Source organism: Chrysemys picta, chromosome 4 (genome assembly GCF_011386835.1).
Source record: "Chrysemys picta bellii isolate R12L10 chromosome 4, ASM1138683v2, whole genome shotgun sequence".
Lineage (NCBI taxonomy): Eukaryota > Metazoa > Chordata > Testudines > Emydidae > Chrysemys > Chrysemys picta.
The window spans coordinates 151,628,694-151,649,433 of record NC_088794.1 but is presented as its reverse complement, the minus strand read 5'-3'; the positions used below and the strand labels follow the sequence as shown (position 1 = coordinate 151,649,433).

The 20,740-nt window shown below is 40.4% G+C and overlaps 1 protein-coding gene across 2 annotated transcripts in view; it reads right to left on the bottom strand.

Moving 5' to 3' along the window:
• The window catches only part of MDGA2 (MAM domain containing glycosylphosphatidylinositol anchor 2), a 631,070-nt gene that overhangs the window by 287,356 nt on the left and 322,974 nt on the right, over positions 1–20,740 (bottom strand). Inside the window, exon 4 of one of the 2 annotated variants that reach the window (XM_008171632.4) lies at positions 4,446–4,654. In XM_008171632.4, coding sequence (XP_008169854.1) covers positions 4,446–4,654 — 209 coding nt within the window. The remainder of the gene's footprint in view (positions 1–4,445; positions 4,655–20,740) is intronic. The other variant, XM_008171633.4, reaches the window with a different exon arrangement.

Genomic DNA, 20,740 nt, shown 5'->3' with positions numbered 1-20,740 from the left:
TTGGGCATAACAGAGAACCTGCAAACAGAAACATTTGAGAAAACAACCCTTAATGAAAAATATATACAAAATCTTATATCATTGATAGAAAAGACACAGGTGTTTATGTTTCCCTGACAAAGTGGTGCCAGATGTCTTCAGGAAGGATTGCTAAATGCAAATACTCAATTTTAGATCAAATACAAAATAAAGACATCATGGGGATAAGAATCAGAAATGTGAAGCACAGCAGATTGGGAAAAAAACAGTTACAACAGTAACATTTTTATGGTAAATCATTGTCAGTTAACAGTGCGCCACAGAAACAGAAATTAAATACGATCAAGTTGTATTAAAACGTGCATATGCAATTAGTGCCAGCATAGAAACAAAAGTATTTTTTCAAGCTCAGGACTCCCCACGTTCAACAGATATCTAATCTGAGTTTATATCAGAGAACGAAAGAGACCTTTGAGCAGTCGTGGATAGTTCACTGAAAACTTCAGCTCAATGCACAGCAGCAATCAGAAAAGCTAACGGGAACGATTAGGAAAGGGAAAGAAAATAAAACAGAATATAGCAAATTGCCTCTATATAAATCCATGGTGTGCCCACACCTCCATGTGGCCAGGCCTGTTTGCCCCATCTCAAAAAGAATATCGTGGGACTTGAAAAGGTTCACAGAAGGGCAACAAAGATGGCCAAGGGTAAGGAGTGACTTCCATACTAGTAGAGACTAAAAAGATTAGGGCTGTTTGTCTTAGAAAAATAGATGATTAAGAGGGATATGATAGAGGTCTATAAAATTATGAATAAGTGTTGAAAAAAGTGAGGGGTCTCCCAATGAAATTAATAGGCAGCATGTTTAATGCAAACAAGAGGAAGTACTTTTTCACATAATGCACAACTAACCTGTGGAACTCATTGCCATGGGATGCTGCAATGGCCAAAAGTATAACTGGATTCAGAAAAGAACGAGGTACATTCATGGAGGAGAGATCCATCAATGGCTATTAGCCAAGATGATCAGGGATTCAACCCCATGCTCAGGGCGACTCTAAACTTCTGACTGCCAGAAGCCGGGAAGGGAAGACAGGCGGGAGCTCTCCAAAATAGCCCTGTTTTGTACATTCTCCCTCTGGTACTGGCCACTGTCAGAGACAGTCCACTGGAATATATGGACCATTGATCTGACCAGTACGGCATCAGTTCTTAAAATAAAAGGATATAAAAGGACAAATCCTCTTTGACTTACTCAGGCAGAACTCCCACTAAAGCAAACTGAAGCTCTGAATAAAGCAGGCATGCAGTGGCCTACAAACTGAAAGAGACAAATACTGAAGAACTCTTCATTACAAGATTTCCACTCAGTTGTTAATAATATTACTGTCTGGTGTATAGTTTTATTGAGACAAAATGGTTGCATAAACATCAAGTGCACAGGGTTAAATAGGAGGGATTTGGATGGCTATATGGGCTGCATTCAAAAATACTGCAAGTTATGAATAAGCAAAAGGAGATGAAAAGGAAATAAATGGTGCACATGGCGTGTTCAGGAAAGAGGTAGCTTTAAATGCTACCTTAGGTCCCAGATCTGCAAACATAACGTAGCATGCTTCACTACAATCATGCGAGTAGTCCCAGTGAAGTTAAATGTGAAAGTTAAGCAGATGTTGCATAAGTGTTTGCCGGAACAGGGGTTTAAACTAGACTGTTCAAATGCACACAATAATACAAAGGGAAATCTGTACCCCTTTTCAAAGAAGAATCAATATGGGTGACCAGCAAACAGTGGTGGAGATGGAAGTTAACACAGTTATTAAATCTCTTTGGTCAAATTCAGAGACCAGTGTAGTTCTGCATGAGACGGGAATGCAGGATTTCATACCTTATAATGTTCTCAGGAATATCTGGGGGACATAGGGGCCAATTTAAAGCTCATTTAAGTTGACATGAAGACGACTGTGGAAGTCAATGGACCGTGGATCAGGCCCCTAGATACTGTCAGTTAGTGAGTCTTGCAAGTTTAAGCCTGAGCTGTTAACTCTTTGATGTTGTGGACTAATCTCACAATTGTAATGTGGTTTACGTTACGTCAATTTCTATGATTTGTTAAAAGTAATTTTAGCTGATTTGTGTAATTAGTGTAATTATGTCTAATTATATAATTAGTGTAAATACAGCAAATGTAATCTTATAATTGAACTGTGCAATTACAATATCTAATGATGATGATGATGAAGAAAATCCGTAGGGAAAAAATTGCGCAGCAAGTTTACAGCTTTAAAAAATTCACTATCTGAACTGCTTTAGTCCAGGAGTACATGTACGAATGATTGGGTTCCCACCCCCCAAACACAGTTGCTGGAGTAAGTAATCCTTGTTAACAACTGAATTGCAGAAATTCTGGTTTTAAAAATCTAGAGCTAAATTTGAGTGGCAGGATTCCTAAAATGCAATAAGGCAATAATGTGGTTTATGTTTTATCTTCTTTTATTTAATAAAATAGGAAGGTTAGTGGAAACAGGCATAAAACGGAGATCCAGATAAAATATGCTGCTTCCTTCACCCCTCCCCTCTTTGGCAACAATAGAAGAGAAAAGTGAAACCATTTCACTGTTTGTTTTCCTTACACTTCATTTGATTTGGACTGATAATCCAGCTTCAAAGCTATCAAGAAGAAAATGCCATCTCAAATTCAAATCCCCTAATGTTCTCAAGTCAAATCTCTCATCCCTCTTCACATCAGCTCTCACTGTTTGCTACTGTAGCATCAGCAGAACCAGTTATGCAGGTATACGCAGTAAACATGTCTGACTCGAACTTTTAATGACATTTTGTCCCCTTGTGTATGGAATCTCATATGCACACAGATGGATGCGCTAATTCAACCTGAGCACCAATAAATGTAGAAAGGTTATGGATAAGTTTTGATGATCAACATGACAATCTGATTTATTTACTAATTGAATACACACACAGGTGTTACCAAGAGTGTTCCTAATAACCTAGGAACCATATTTTTTTTAAACAAAAGAGATGATAGTAAACATTGTCATGTTGAGGGATGATTAGTCAAGAAATCCCATCTCAGAGGGAGCCATTCAAACCCTCCAATCCACACCTTGGCGTTCACTAGAAAACAGACCACAGAGTAGCTAAACTGGGTCCATAGATTATAAATTAAGAATAATCTCATTGCGTTCAGAAGTCCAGGAAAGGTACTCTACCAGTCTATTTCTCATCTCGGCAAGGTTCCAGTCTACGCGTTTCTCTGTGGTATTGCAAGCTGTGTTAGCAATACAAAGTGTAATACACGGCCAAAATTATGGTGTTCTCAAGTCAATAGCTCAGAATTATTTAGGATTGTTCTGCTCTAACTCTGACTGAATGGGCAGCTGTTTGTTTCTTTCCTTGATGTTTTTTTCAGATTTTCAAAACTCTCTCTCTCTCGCTCTCTCTCTCTCACACACACACACACACACACACACACACACACACACACACACACACACAAAACTGTTTTCAGTAGACTGGATCTCCTTCTCCCTCACTTTCATACTGGGGTTGATTTACGGTCTTCAGAAATACAAATGTGTTCAAAAATGTGATCTGATAGGCAGTTTTGGTGGCCAATACACCTGAGTTGCCAGAGTTTATTGGTAGGGACACTTCTGAGTAACAGCAGCTTTCTCTATTTTTCCAGTCAGTGTTTTAACAAAAATTGTTTCATCCAAAATCTGGACCCAAAAATTAAGTTCAAAGGGGTGAGAGTCCAGATATAGTAAGAGAGTTGTTCCTTGAAAGGCTTTTCGGCCTGTAACTTTCTATACAGAGACACGGTACGTTAATTATTTGGGGCACAGGTAGGAAATGACAGTCTGATGAGGGGCAGATCTTTAATTTGGGCACTTCAATGACTTCAAAGGAGCTACTTCAGTTTGCACCTGCAGCGGAGCTTGCCACCCGTTCTTATCTTTTGACTTAAATTCCTTTTTAGAGGGTAGCCCAACAATTTCAAAATAGAAAGAGTTTTCTCTATGTTAAATGACGCTTACAAAAATAAAGGCACTCAGTAACTCGTAGGCATGTCATCATTACACAGCACACACAGACATGATACACGCAGCACATGCAATCTTGCCCTATAGGCACTTTTGAAATTTCCACCCCCCTGTAAAAAGTTGTTTGGAGCTAGGACCCACAAAGGGGGGAAAGGCAAGACAGGAGGCTCCCAACTCCCACCGGAATTAGATAAGAGTGAGTTTCTAACTCCTTCAGGCTCTTGAAATGAACCATGTTGGTGAAAACTCCTACAACATGCAGTATAGCTATCCAATCAGCTTTGGTGGAGGAAAACAACAGATGTGAAGCCTGAAATGGAAAGAAGGGAACTGTTCTTTAAAGGGTCAATACATTATGTATGTAAGGGTGAAAATATTATGAGGAAAAGAAAAATACTGTACCTTGATTCCTACCTGGGTAAAGAAGGGTTCGTAGATTTCAACTCCTTTATCCGACCCTTGCAGTAATACCTCTTGGCCACGTCTCCAGCTGTACCGTACAGGTGGGTTGGAGTTAGCAACGCACCTGAGAAACACTGTTCTCTCATAGTAAAACTGTTCTTTTGCTTCCCCGATGCTCTGGTGAACTGTCACTATCGGGTCATCTAAATCTGGAAATGCATAAAAAAAAACACACAACTCAGATAAGAAAATTAGGGCTTACATAGATCCTAAGGTGTCTCCTACACACAAGTAAGCAACCAAGACTGCATATCTTCTTGAAAAACAACAGGCAAGTATGAGAATGTTTGGGATCCATTCCAAGAACAGTTACTACCCCAAGTGTATACTCTTAGATTGTCAGTGTGTTTGTACACCGCCGGGCACAATGGGGTCCCTTCCCACCACTGGGGCTCCTAGCTGTTACCACAAGAGAAATGACTTCAAAACCATTCATGGTGTTAAGTGTGAATTAATGTTTCATTTAAACAATTTCATCTCTTTTTCTTTCTTAATCTCACTTAGATAAAACACTGTTGATCAAACCCTGGAAATAATTAGTCAAGCTGTTTTCATTTGGATCGTAAGAGAAGTTTGATGTTATTTGGTGAGAATGTTTTATCTTTGCCTCTTATCGGATAATGTGAGTGTATCTGTGTTTCTTTAAAGTAATAAAATAGAACATTTTTAAGGCAGACGTCTCTTTAGCTAGTTAGATATGTATTAAGCTACAAACAAAAAGATCCATCCCAGGCTTTGGACACCCTTGACTCTCAATTGCCCTTGACTCTCCTGTTGCCTACTCTGTCCCCATATCTACTCTAGTGACATCATCACAGGACCCAACCACATCAGCCACACCATCATGGGGCTCATTCACCTGCACATCTACCAATGTGATATATGCCATCATGCGCCAGCAATGCCCCTCTGCCATGTACATTGGCCAAACCCGACAGTCTCCACGTAAAAGAATAAATGGACACAAATCAGACATCGGGAATGGTAACATACAAAAGCCAGTAGGAGAACACTTCAATCTCCCTGGACATCCAATAACAGATTTAAAAGTAGCCATTCTTCAACAAAAAAAACCTTCAAAAACAGACTTCAAAGAGAAACTGCAGAGCTACAATTCATTTGCAAACTTAACACCATTAATGTGGGCTTGAATAGGGACTGGGAGGGGCTGGCTCACTACAAAAGCAATTTTCCCTCTCTCGGTATTGACACCTCCTCATTAATTGCTGGGAGTGGACCACATCCACCCTGACTGAATTAGCCCTGTCAACACTGGTTCTCCACTTGTAAAGTAACTCCCTTCTCTCCATGTGCCAGTATATTTATGCCTATATCTGTAATTTTCACTCCATGCATCTGAAGAAGTGGGTTTTTTACCCACAAAAGCTTATGCCCAAATAAATCTATTAGTCTTTAAGGTGCCACCGGACTCGTTGTTCTTTTTGTGGATACAGACTAACGTGGCTACCCCTCTGATAATTAAAATACAGACTTCCTACTCCTGCAGTATCAATTTAAGCATCCCTGGAGCCCACAACAGAGTTTCTTCCCATTCCAAGTCCACACTTTACAAATACCCCCCTGCCTCTAAATGTGAGAAAGGAAAGTTACCCCTTGGAGTATGACCTGTAAATCGACTAACTTGGCATAGTTGCATGTTGAATCAGCAGGACTCAAAACTGGCCAAAACCTGGTTTTAGCAAAGAGAGTGACAATCAATACGCCATCAATTGTTTGTTGCACTGTATTCAAAAACTAGGGGTATTTCTCAGATCTTATCTGATCCTACTAGAGCAAACCAGGATGAAAGCGTTATCCCTGGGTTTGATTCTTTTGTGACTGTTCCGATCAAATGCTTATGAATGTGTGTTATGATATGGATGTAGGAATCACTTCTTATTTAGGCTTTTAGCGACATTTAGAACAATTGTCTAAATACCATTTGGCCTTTAGATTTTAATAAAGAAATTTAGGGTTAAATTGTGTAGTGGGAAAGCCCTGCATAAACAATGATACCGATAAGCTTCCGACACTTGGCTATCTCCTATCAAAGGGGGAGACAATTCCTTTATATGCGGTGTTGTTTTACTATCATATTTTGGTAAGATGTCTAAAACATAATGGCTAAATTGAAGAAAAATAAAACAAATAACCTCCCTCCCAGCCACCTTTACTAATTTACGTTGCACAATTTTCCACCCGCAAATAACTCAGCCTGCAATGCTCCACTCTCAATTAGTGGCAGATAGACATCTAGCTACTAAAACGTCTAACGACCCGTAGGAGGTTGCTTCTCCAAATTAGGCACTTAGGGTTCCAAAAGGCTAGGTGTAGACAGGTAAATCTAGGTGTGCTCCCAATCTGCATGTACATTCACTGTCGCTATGTACTCATATGGGGTGACTGCATACCCAACAGTGCCTGCTTCTCCACATAGACTTATAATCACTCCGTCTGCACGCACACAGTGATTGCTTGTGTTAATTCGGCACACATTGTATTGGTTAGAAAAATGTGTAGATGCCCATGAAAAACAAACACACACACTAAATTCTAGGATATGTAGGATTTCTTCAGTTAATTCCACAAATTACAACCCCAGTCCTGCAAAGATTTATGCACCTGAGTAACTTTGCAAATGTGAGAAATCCCAGTGAATCAGTTGGAACAACTCCAGGCCCTGGTTCAGCATGGTGCTTAAACACACATCTAACGGTCAGCATGATCCTTGTCCTACTGGAGTCAGTGGAAGTATGCCCACATGCCTGAAGTTAGGCATATACTCCAGTACGTTGCTGAATCGGGTACAGGAGAACCCAGTTGCTCCATTGCATGTTTGCAGGATTGGGGCCAATCAGTGCTAAAAAATAGACAGCTGCCTTAAATACGTAAGCTGCTCGTTAAAGGTGTACCTCTTGATTTGAGTAGTAAGACCAGTGGCTGCATGCACATTGGAGAAAGCATCTCGATTAATACGAAACACACGTGCCATACATCTAGCCGAGTAACACATACAATAATTCTTGGTAAGAGTGCATGGATTTTAAATAAATGCAACCTGAGTTCTACCCTGAAAAATATTGGAGGTAGCATCACAGAAACAAATTATGAAACAGTGGTTTCAAATTAGGATGGCATTTTATAATGAGATTTTGTTTTTCTTTTAAAGGTTATTTTATAACAGAGTGCCATTTGTAAAGGAAGGAGAGTGCTGAAATGTTATGTCCTCCATTCATTCAATGGCAAATAAAATACGGAAAATAGTTTGCTTAAACTTCAAGGCCAAAACACCTGGTTGCCTATAGCCGCAGCGAAATGCAGAACGTATCACACAGTAGTGGCTCCCCAGAGTCTTTGTTGATCGACAATACCATGAACACAATACATAGTAATGACAGAGTGGAAATTTGAAACGTGTCCTCTTACGGAACTTCGTCTCATTTACTCTTTTGAGGAAAGATGGCCCTGTGGTTAAGGTGCTGTGGATTCAATTCTGAGCTCTGCCACAGACTTCCATGAGCTTGGGCAAGTTACTTAACCTCAGTGTACCTCTGATATCTACCTGTAAAATGGCAGTGATGATAACACTTCCTTCATCTCTCGTCTAGTAGGATTGTCAAGTCTTTTGGGCAAAAAGAACAGGAGTACTTGTGGCACCTTAGAGACTAACAAATTTATTAGAGCATAAGCTTTGGTATGCATCTGAAGAAGTGGGCTGTAGTCCACGAAAGCTTATGCTCTAATAAATTTGTTAGTCTCTAAGGTGCCACAAGTACTCCTGTTCTTTTTGCGGATACAGACTAACACGGCTGCTACTCTGAAACCTGTCTTTTGGGCAGGCACTGTCTCGTAGTGTGTGTTTGTACATGCCTAGCAGCCTGGGGCCTTTATCTCCACGGGGTTTAAAAGAATTATCATCTTAAATCTCAAAAAAGTCAAAGTTCAGGACTGCAACAGAGGGCAAGGTCCTGCCACACCATTTTCATTACGTCCACTTAATGGAAAATTTTCACAGCAGAAAAGGACTGATTGAGTCATTGGCAGTAGAAAATCCCTCCAGCTGCACGAGAGCAACAGAAGCAGCACGAACAGAAACGAAAAAATAACGCGGTGTTATTCGGCACAGTAGTTAGGCGCTTTCATTGAGCATTCAGCTACACGTTCCATTAGTGTGCCGGGTTAGAGAAATGGCCTATTGGATTATTATGTAAGACGGCATTTTGCTCCGGCAATATAAAAAGTTACAAAACATATTTTGTAGTGCTACCAGGTATTTGCTACAGGCTGTAACTACCCAGGAATGGCAACTGCCAAATTAGTTTCACTCAAGAAGGCCATTTTAAAGCTATCTGATCAAAATGGCATTCCTGTACTGTAGTCAAGGCTGCCTTGGAAGTCTGATTTCAATGCATAGCTGAATCACCGCTCATCTGTATTCAAAATCCCAAATGGACTTCTTTTTGTAATTGGTTAAAACTGTGTGTGTGCATTTTTTTTCTCTCCAACAGCACTTGAAGGAACAAGCCGATCAACAATCTGGGCTTGAAGCTATTGACTTTAGTTCTCATTAACTAGCAAAGGGGAAATGCAGAAGGAAATCTCAGGGGGGGTCTTAGCACAATAGAAACAGATTCAGCACAAGGTGTATTTTCCTCCCTTTGCTTTGCAATAAGACTTGCATTTTTATTATCGAATTATGAAGAGTAAGGGGATTAATCAGTTATTAAACGAAACTGAAGTCATGAGATGATGTTTTAAGTTAAAAAGTGTATTCATCCCCCCAAATAATCACAGAATTATGTTTTCCACAGAGATTGATGCTGCCATTAGGTCCAATTTTTCAGTCTTTAAACTTTGAATTGAACCAAATGACAGTGAAAACCCGGATGGCACACACATGCTAAATACTGTATGGGAAATATTCCTTCCAGAAAGCCTGAAACTCTTGCACAAGCAGAAATCTAAGCAAAAACTGTTTGAAACAAAACTAGAACAAACATGTCATGACCTGCAGGGCAATGAGGTGAGCGGGTACAATGGGAATCAGGATTGTACAATGATGCACATTGCTAATGTCCAACGTTTAGAAATGCTTGGAGAAATGTTATCGATTATAGACACAGCCTGGCAGCATAATTGTCACGAGTCAGAACCCTGCACCCAATCCTGCAACCCACACGCAATCCTACAGCTTCAGTGGGGAACCAATCCCCCCCACATGGAGACAAGTGCAAGATTGCACAGCCTGCATTTGCTACATGATTTTCCTTCAGCCTGTGGGACTACAAAGTTTTTGTTGTTGTTTTTTGTGGTGGTGGTGGTTTTTAAATTGAACAACTCAGGACAATTGCAGTCAAAGAGAACGAGCCTTGGAAAAGAGAAAAGGCACTTTTAAGACTGATCTGTAGAACCTATTGAAATTGCTTCATAGCAGCGATGACCCCAGGGGAGCCAGGGGGAGGGCAGAGTGAGGGCAGCCAGCTTCAGCAGCGTTACTGAGCATGCTCACAACAAGCCAAGCAGCAGATCTGGGGAGTGGGGCACGTGACTCTGCATGCCCCTGCCCTACGAGTCACCTCTGCTTCATAGGATCATACTATAGGGAAGGTGGCAACGAGCCCTACAACACACTGGGGTTGCCTAACACTTTTCCTGTCATTATAAAAAAGGCTTGCAACCATTTCTTTTTTTAAAACGGCGTTCTAGCAGCCCATGGTTTTCAGCAGGGCTCCAAACTTCTGCAGGGACACAGTCCTGGTGTCAGCACGATGTTATTCTGTATAGTTTTGAATTATTCCAACATAAGAAGCCAATAAAATGTTTTTGAGACACGCAATCAATAGGTTATGTAATTTGAATACACCCAAATGTATAGGCTGCAGCAACTTGCTCTAATTGCAAATGAAGAGCTCTGTTTCTGTACTAACTTCACGGCTCGATATGAAGATGGAATGCAAGTACTGAGTTACTGAAAAAAGTAGACAAACATGTGGATGAAAATTGGGAGTTCTTTAAAATGAGTTTATTAGATGGCCAAAAGCCCAACAATGGTTAACAGCCCATCTAAGTTCTGTGGCAGACTAAAGGCTGCAAGGAGGAATAAATAAATAAAGCAATATGTAACACATTGGAAAACATTTATATTGAATGATAAAGTGCTAAAAATTGATACGGGAAAATAAAGACATCAGGGGAAAACAATCCAGCCTTGGCAGGGTTAAGGACAATAAGGAGTTTTTCAGTAGATTGGGAACAAAACGAAATCAAAGCAACGGTTTAGGCCCATTACTAGATGGAGGTGGTAAAACTGTAAATAATGATACAGGAAAGGCAGAAATGTTCAATAAATACTTTTGTTCTGAAATTGGAAATAAGCAGGATTGATGTACTCATATCACATGAAGATGAGGAAGTACTTTCCTGTCCATTAGTAATTTAAGAAGTAGCTAAACAACGTCTACTATGGTTAAATATTTTTAAATTGTCAGACTTGGATAATATGGATCCAAGAGTCCTAAAAGAGCTGCCAAAGGAGATCTCTTGCCCATTCATTTTTAAATAAAGCTTGGAGTACTGGAAGAGGGTTAATGTCATGTTAATATTCAAAAAGACCGGAGTAAGTATGGCCCGGTTTGCCTAATGTCCGTCCCAAGCAAAATAATAGAAAAGCTGATATGGGAGTTAATTGATGAAAAATTAAAGGCTAGAAATATAATTGGTACCAGTTCACATGGTTTTATGTAAAATACGTCTTGTCAAACAAATGATTTAATTCTTTGATGAGATTACAAATTGGGTTGATAAAGATAACTGCAAAGATGTAATTCACAGGCTTTTAAAAGGCATTTGACTTAGTAACACGTGACATTATGATTACAAAATTAGCACCATACAATATAAATAAAGTGCACATTCAATTGATTAAGAACTGAGCGTAACTGCCAGATCTCAAAAATAGTTGTCAATGGGTAACCATCATCAACTGTGGGTGTCTCTAGAGAGGTTTGTCAGGAATTTGTATCAGGCCGGATGCTAGTCAACATTTTCATCAATGATCTGGAAGTAAATATAAAATCACCATTGATAAAATGTGCACAAAGATTGGCGTAGTAGTAAATAACAATGAGAACAACAGTCACAAAGAATGATCTGGGCTACTTAGTAAACTGGGCCCATTCAAACCAATGCATTTTAGTACAGCCAAATGCAAAATTAGAGCATGTATGAACAAGGAATGCATGTCACACCTACAGAATAGGGGATTGTATCCTGCAACGCAGTTACTCTGAAAAAGATTTAATGGTCACAATGGACAAGCAACTCAACATGAACTCCCAGTGCAATGTTTTGGCAAAAATCAGAGCCAGTTTACATCCAGGGAAGTAGCTAGTCAGAGTAGGAAGGTGATTTTACATCTGTATATGGGATTGGTGAGGCCAGTACAGAAAAACCGTACACATTGTTGAAAGGATGTTGGAGAGGGTGCAGAAAAGAGCCATAAAAATGATTCCAGGGCTGGAGAAAATGCCTCACAGCGAGAGACTTAAAGAGCTCAATCTGTTTAGCGTCTCAAAAAGAAGGTTGCAAGGTGATTGATGACAGTATTGGAACCTGGGCAGGGAGAAAATACCCGGCACTAAGGGCTCTTCAATCTAGCAGAGAAATGAACAACAAGAAACAGAAGCTGGAAGCTGAAGCCAGACCAAATTAGAAAGGCGGCACACTTTTTTTTACAGCGAGGATAATTACTAACCATGGGAACAAACTGCCAATGGAAGTGCTGGATTCTTCAGCTCCAGAGTGATGCCTTTCTGGAAGATCTGCTTTAGCCAAACCTAAGTTATTGGGCTCAATACAGATATAATCAAGTGTATGTTAATGATATACAAGAGGTCACATTAGTTGATCTAATGGCCTTAAAATCCATGAAACTAAGAAACATCATTAAAAAACATACAGGATTCATTAGGGGGGTTCATACAATGTATACTACAGCACATGTGTTTGAAATAAACTCTTTGAATTCTTTAAACTATCATTTCATCCAACTTACATTAAAAGATATCTGAGCCTCAGTCTTCTTCAGTATCCCAAGCCTCAGCCTTGTCTTTGTTAACCATTCTGATTACCAGAGGCTACTCCCAAATGGAGACCATAGGAAACAGGAGTTAAACCCATCCTTACATCACTATCATTTAAAAGGAGCAGACTGAGGTAACATAGCTAGCAGCCTGGACAATTTTGACTCAGTAGGACCTTGAAACAAGAGGTGTGACAATCTTGTACATTACCACATCTTATTATGACCTCAGCTCAGCCGTAAGTACCTTAGAGTGCTAAAATTCCCAATCTAATCAAACATTGTTTCTCATCTTGTTATGTAGAGATCCTTAAACCAATATTAATGAGGAACCCTGTAATAGTAAATCCTGACATTTTCTTTTTATTTTCTACTGTATCTCTACTGGAACACCACAACACATTACATTTAAAGGGGTGAAGGATTTACCCCCTCTCCCGCCCGAACCAGAAGGTTAAATGATGTAAATGACCAAACTGGAAAAACTCGGTAGACCAGAATGATCTATTCCCAGGAATAATGCACATAAAGAGTCTTTAATATTGTGTCAATGAGGAGTTATTAGTTGCATAATTCAACAACTAATTAAAGTGTCCTTTCTCCCTTTCAAAGAGCAGGAAAACATAACGTTGTTGACCGAACAGACCCTATCGTATAGGGAAAACATACAAAATAGGCTTAAGAATTACTAATTCTAGTTTATGTTCTCCCCACCCTATCCCCAAATCAATGATTTCTGTAAAAATCTTCCAGAGGCAGTTCAGTTCAGTATTATATTCAGGAAGTATCTTGAGCACTGCTCACTCATGTACATCCCTTGCAACACTTAATCAGTTGCTTCCACATACATCAACTGGGACTAGTGCTTTATAAAAATATCTAGCCACATACAAAGAATTCCTGAGAGACTGCACCAGAATAAATGGTATGTTCATTCTGCTTGTCTATATACTTATCTCTTCTGAAATTCATATGACTTTCCCAGACTCAGGCTCTTTACCGGTCAAATACAACAACGCACAATGGATTCTGGGGCTTCACACACTCTCTGGCAATCACAACTCCTACATCAGAACATTCTTCCTCTCCACTTTGATTCCAGGGAATGGAAAGGGAATTTTGAAGCGACAAAAAGGGAACAGAAGACCTGAACTAGATGGAAACAATGTTGAGTTTACAATAAGAAAACAAGGAGGAAACAGAGCTCTATTAAGACAAAAGACCACCTTTGGCATGAGATGAAGGTTACTAGTCAGAAGAATATGCCTAACGCTACCACAAAGAGAATAAATAAAATAAACCAGTTCAGAAAGTATCCTATTGGGGCCCAATCCTTCTCCAAATGAAGACAATGGGACTTTTGCCATGGACAACAAGCAGAGCTGGAATAGGCCAATTATAAAGACAGCGGGAAAAGGCCTTGCTCCAATGAAGTCAATGGAACCGATTTAGGATTTCACCTGCAGAGTTGGAACTGTACAGGCTACAGAAAAGCAAGGGGAAAAATAGACTTCTGGGTATGATAAAACTCAGTGGATATTATATTTCTTTAGAGCAAAAGCCACAACTTTCACAGGCAAGCAAGGCACTCCGATACTATGGTGATGAGTGCAGTATAAGGAACTAAACAGAATAGAAAAGTTACAGCAGTTACTCGTAAACTTCTTGCTCCAGATTTTCAGAGGCGACAAACGATTTTAGGTGCCTCAATCTGTGGGTGTCTAATCTGAGAAACGTAGAAGGGGCCTGATTTGCAGAGGACCGTACTCTGCGTTTTCTCAAAATCAGGGTTCTTTTTAAGGGGCCTTCAGAATGGGCACTTAAGACTTCAGGCACCGAACATCGCTAGTACTATTTGCAAATGTTGCTGTCAGTGTTATAGCCTAGGGATACTTACAGAATTATTTGTCATGAACCTGAATTTGACATGTATACATTTGAGACGGATATGAGCTTAGGAATTATTATGAATTAGAGACATCAGTTTTAATTTAGAAAACGAACAGTGTAATAGGTATTTATTCATATAACTTTACAATGTTCTTGGCAGATTCTTTGTATAATAAAAAAATAAAGAAACCAGATCTGCATATGCAACCAGCGAATAAGAAATTATTATTATTCCACAAGTAATTGTTAGCACACTGCTGTAGTTCAAAAATAGCCATTTCCTAATTAATATATTGTAAAAATTCTGCAAAGTAGTTCAACAGCAGCTATTCACGACTAATTAAACATCATTAAAATACACTTGACAAGAAAATATAAATCTTCTTTGCTTTAACCTAATTTGAATCTTCCATTTTCATTCTAGCAAGCATGAATATTTAATCTTAATTTCTTAATTTTCGCCAGCAAGGTTGTCAGTCTAAAGTAGCCATGCATTTTAATGTTTTAACTGTAAAAGTTTTATATCTTTGGACACAGAGATAGTGAGCACACACAAGCAAAAACTCAACTAAAAGTCCTGATGGTGATAGTTACCAAATGACAATCAATGCATTCACATGAATACACTCACAATTTTTACCTTTCATAAAAAGCCATATTTTTGAACAAGATCTTCCAAATAATCCCAAAACAAAAAAGCTGTAAAAAACGAAAATAATCTTCCCGTTTTAAAACTCCCAGTTCCATCAAATGTCAATTGGATTATGACAGCCATGGTACAGTAAGGGTCAATGGATGGACTAGAGCCATCACTACAATTCTGGAGTAGGATGTGCATGCACAGCTCCCATTGACGAGAGAATCAAACACACTGGATTGCACTGATGCACCATGGAGATCAGGACATCATTGTGCTAAACACTGTACATACACCTAATAAGTCAGTCCCTGCCCCAAAGAATTTCCAATCTAACATGCAATAATGGAAAGGAGCCTTTCCAAGAGATTTTCCCATTTCTCACACATGAAGAAGGAATTAATTTTCTTGACAAAACAACCAGATCACTCCTGCATTCCGTAGAACTAACTCATCCCAAAGAACTCCTGTTCTGCTCTTGTATAAGGTGATATGTCCGCTATATTTAATACATGCTAATGAAAGAGAGGAAGAGAGCTGAAAAAAAGACCCGTACACCTAATTTTTGGTTAAAGTTCAGAGCTAAAATATTAAAATCCAAATGACTTCACGGTGTCTTCTTGTGATCCTGAGTAATACTGCTTATAACCATATGGAAAGAAACGTCTGAGATGACCCTAAATTGTGCAGACTCTCATTGACTTCAATGGACATTGGATCAGAGCTTGAGTCATTCTTGAAACAAATCTTCTGTCTTGAAGCAGCACAGAACTTTCCCCATCATTTTCTCCTCTTGCCTTGCTTACTGGCTTCTTTCTCCTTCACTTGACACTGTTCATTTTTTTTTTCTTTTGACAAAGAAATTAGGCAATAATACTGAAGGGGAAAATTTTCCAACGTCACAAGTAGGAATTGGGCAACGAACACATCTGTGCCTTTGAAAATTGCCCCCTGAAAGGTTATCTTACAGACACGGCCTCAGAACATCTTAGCTGGATGTTTCTACTGGACTTAAACTGAAAAGACTGCATCTAGTGTAAGCTAACACTCTGAGACATTACTGCTGAAAAACAGAATGGATTTCAGTAGTTCTAGAGAGCTGATTTTACTTTGCCACCCTGGCAGCACCTGGAAAGCTACTTCCAGTGAAGAAGCCCAAAAGGAAAAGGAAATTCAATGGCTAATGAAAGTTGATTCTTCTTAGCCTATGCGCAACTTGCCTCAGGTGGCCCGTGACCAGGATTCATCACCAAATTTGGTCTGCTAGTTGGATCGTTAGCTTCCTTGGCGTGGGCTGGGTACTGCCGGGGAGCGTGACGTGAACGCTGATCCATGCCCCCCAGGAAGGGTCCTGACAAGCAGTCATACAGAGATGCTTGAACTATCTGTTCCTTCTCTGCTCTTTGTTTTGTTTTCTTTTAATCCCTAGTTTTCTCTGTTTTTGTCTCACAGCTATGTCTTGTAATGGTGGTAGCTGATTTGAATGGAGAGTTCATCGGGTAAGTTGACAGGTTTATACACCTGAGTTTTCGATCTGCTTAACTGAGTTTATCAAAATAAACTCCCTTAAGACTAAACTACCAACAACACCAGGCTAATTTTACGAAGCACTCGGCACTGAGCAGGTTTGGGTCTTATGTGATCCAATTTTTTGGCTAGCTAAAATGTTGGCCCATTATCACAACAGCGCCTACTGACCTTGGCTTGTGTAGCCAAAGGGCAGAAATTCAACAGGCTTATTACAAAAAGCAGATTTCAGAAGTTTGCTGTGAGCCTTCTATGTCTCTGTAGAACGACACATGGTATTCTGCAGCTGTGTTTCTTGAATACTGGAACACTAACTAGTTTGAAACAACAGAAACCCAATGGTCCCGTCCCGCATGCTGTTTTTTAAGTCAACAAATAAATTAATTGTAGCTTTACTGCCCTGGGTCAAATTCTGTCTTCAGATCTGTTTACAGGCTCCTATTGACTTCAGTCGTCCCACTGACTCTCTCTGAAAACAGACATCACCACTACAAACCACATGATTCTCAGACTCTTCCAGTTGAAGTTGTACAAAAATAAGGTCCAAGTTAAAACTTGTGACTATCCTCAGAATACAGAGCACTCGGAGGTCTTCCCAATGCTAATATTACACTGGACACTCCCAGCACATGGGAAAGTGCCCAGCACGTGGCATTATAAAAATGTATGTGCCTCTCTATGTATTCTACGCACAGCAGACCGCAAGGCAGCGGAGTGCGGTATTCTGTTTTGAGATCCATAAGACACGTGCAAATTCTGTATCAGCACCCTCCTCCTGCACAGACAATAAATTTTGTAGGACATTCTTCATGTGCAAAGTCACAGAAAACAGAGGACTTATGATAGCAGGAGGCAACTTTTTGTACTCCAACTCTCCACACTACCTGGTCTTTCAAAGTACTACGTCCTAGCAAGGGAATCATTAAAGTGTCTGTGCTGATTTTATTATACATGTCACCATCCTTACATCACACTCACCACAGGAGGGGTTTTGATTGACCCATGGGATGTTGTCAGAGTGGAAATGGACCCTCAGTATGTTTATAACTGTCTGAGAGAGACCCAATGCGTAGTAAACGAGCACAAGGACTTGTGTGCGCTGCATCTTTCAGGTTTGTAACTCGTTCTGTTAAATTGTGTCATCTCTCGCAATAGTCCAGTATTTTTGTCCACTGGGGGAGGTAGTGAGACCCTTCTGGCCTGTACTGTCATTAGTATGAAAATGACGCACACATCTCTGTTGTCTTTTACTTGAACCTATACGCGGCCACCTTACCCCTTTCCTAGAGTCCAAGAGTGGTGGGGATATGGATGAGAGAGCCTGAACTTAATGCAGGGAGAACAGACGCGATACTGAGGGGCTGGGGAAAATATCTAGAGGGACTGGCTGGAGCTCTGACTGTGACCTCGTTTGGAGCAGTATTTGAACTCTTCCAGTACCGTTTGCTGCCTCACCGACCTATTAGAGCCATCACTGCTCTTTGATTGACGGACGATGGTGGAGTCACAGAGAGTGATGCCTTTTTCTGTCTACAGCTACACCTCTAAGATGTGGACCCTGCCACACTGACTCTCACCTTTGCAACAGGAAGGCGCAATCACTGCAATGCAGTCTACCTGGGCCTATGCAGGAAAAGCAGCCGCAAACGTTAGCTAGGATGAATGCAGCAGTTTTGCTCATCAGAATGGTGCAATCAGCTCTGCACATCAGTGCCCTATGCTGGCATCTGGCTTGTTTCCCGATGCAACTCAGGGTGTTGGTTATGCTTAGCAAAGCACTAAACACAGGGCCCAGCTGTCTGAAGTTTGTCTCCTTATGGCCCATTGCAACGCTTGCTGTCTGTTCCGAGAGCAGAAGTCTCCAGGTCTGGTGGCCTCTGGAACTTACTCCCGAGGGCATGTCACCAAAGCCCAGCTTCAGCAACCATTGTAAGGCCATGTCTACACTACAAAATTAAATGGACCGGAGTTAGGTCGACGTACAGCCACCGCAGTAATTACTGTGAATTTTGATGGCCACTCTGCTCTCCTTCTGCTGGTGGTGTGTGTGCACGACAGGAGCACTTGCACTTGCTTTAAGTGGGGCAGTCCAAGGGGCTCACAACTGGAGCACCCCCACGCCCCAGGGCTGACAGCCCAAGCCTGGGGGAGGTGGGCTCCAGCTGTGCGCCCCGCATGGGGCTGACAGCCAAGCGGTGATGTCAGTAACGCAATGTCTACGTGGACAATGCATCACCCTAACTATATCAACCTAAGTGCCGCGCCTCTCGTGGAGGTGGAGTTATTAAGTCGATGTAGTGGGTGACTGACATTGGCAGGAGCAACGTTGGGAGTGTGAATGCTTACAAAGTTAGGTCGATGTAATCTACTTTATGTCAGCCGAACTCCATAGTGTAGACCAGGCCTGAGACTTATCTGGCTGCCCCGACCTTTCCTTATCTGATGGAAATGCAGCCAGCAATGAGGCTGCTTTGTGAAGTCTGTTAAAATAGCCGTCAGCCACCCAATGCTAGGGCAATGGGCATTATTTCTAAATGCGCAAACAAATATCTAAATAAACCGCCTGATTTGTATCTTTGTGAAAGAAACCGAGTGTGAAGGAACTGCGATTTCATCACTTGGTAATGAAAAAAAAGCCACACAGCTAATATGAGAGCTTCTGAGAGACTTATTGTAGTGCCAAAGGCTTAACCTTGTATCAGCTTTATGCTTGACTTGTTATTATTAAAATTACTGTCATTTGATTAAAATTACCTAGCAGTTCGAATGTCTCATCTTTCTGCCTCCCAGTTTGTGCCTTCTGTGTCTCTCGGATATTCATCACTTTGTAGCAAACAAGGAAACACACACACAAAAAACTTCTCATAATCCCAGAGAGTGAGAGTCCACATTGCTGTGGTGATATTTCAGGAGAGCAAATCCAGGAGCATATTTATTGTCAAGATCAATAGCTAAATCAAATCAGAAACATCTAGCAATTAGAAGGGCTGCAAATTAAAGTACGGTAAAGCAGCCTTGGATTATATAATACTGATTGGGTAAACGCAATCAGTAGACCAGTCACATCACTTACTGCACTACTGGAAAGCACTAAGATGCCAAGGTGATGATATAGAATGGAACAGAATATAGAGTATCCTGTATCTTCCAGAAATCCAGAACACGTGTCCCAGAAGTCCTGCCAGGAGAGCAGTCTACAGTCATTTTATGATTGATTAGACTAATGAAGACGACTGCAATGTCACTGATTGTTTCCTGGGAGATGGCAAAGTTATATTAAGCTGTGGAAAAGGGAAGGAAGAATTCTGTCACAAACGGGGTACACATTTTGGAGCTAAATTAATTTGTTACCAACCAAGAGTTTAGCAAATAATAAAAGCAGGGCTGTCAATTAATCGCAGTTAACACACAATGAACTCAAAAAAATTAATTGCGATTAATCACACTGTTAAACAATAGAATACCAATTGAAATGTATTCAATATTTGTGGATGTTTTTCTACATTTTCAAATATGTAGATTTCAGTTACATCACAGAATACAAAGTCTACAGTGCTCATTTTAGATTATTATTGCAAATACTTGCACTGCAAAAATGACAAACAAAAGAAATAGTATTTTTCAATTCACCTCAGACAAGTACAGTAGTTCAATCTCTTTATCATGAAAGTGCAACTTAGAAATGTAGATTTTTTTTTGGTTACATAACCTCACTCAAAAACAAAACAATGTCAAACTTTAGAGTCTACAAGTCAGCTCGGCCCTACTTCTTGTTCAGCCAATCGCTCAGACAAACAAGTGTGTTTACATTTACAGGCGATAACGCTGCCCGATTCTTGTTTACAATGTCACCTGAAAGTGAGAACAGGTGTTCCCATGACACTGTTGTAGCTGGCATCGCAAGATATTTACGTACCATATGCCTCTTCATGCTTCGGCCATTGTTCCAGAGGACATACTTCCATGCTGATGGCGCTCATTAAAAAAATAATGCATTAATTAAATTTGTGACTGGACTCCTGGGGGGGGGGGGGGAGGAGAGAATTGTATGTTTCCTGCTCTGTTTTACCCTCATCCTGCCATATATTTCATGGTATAGCA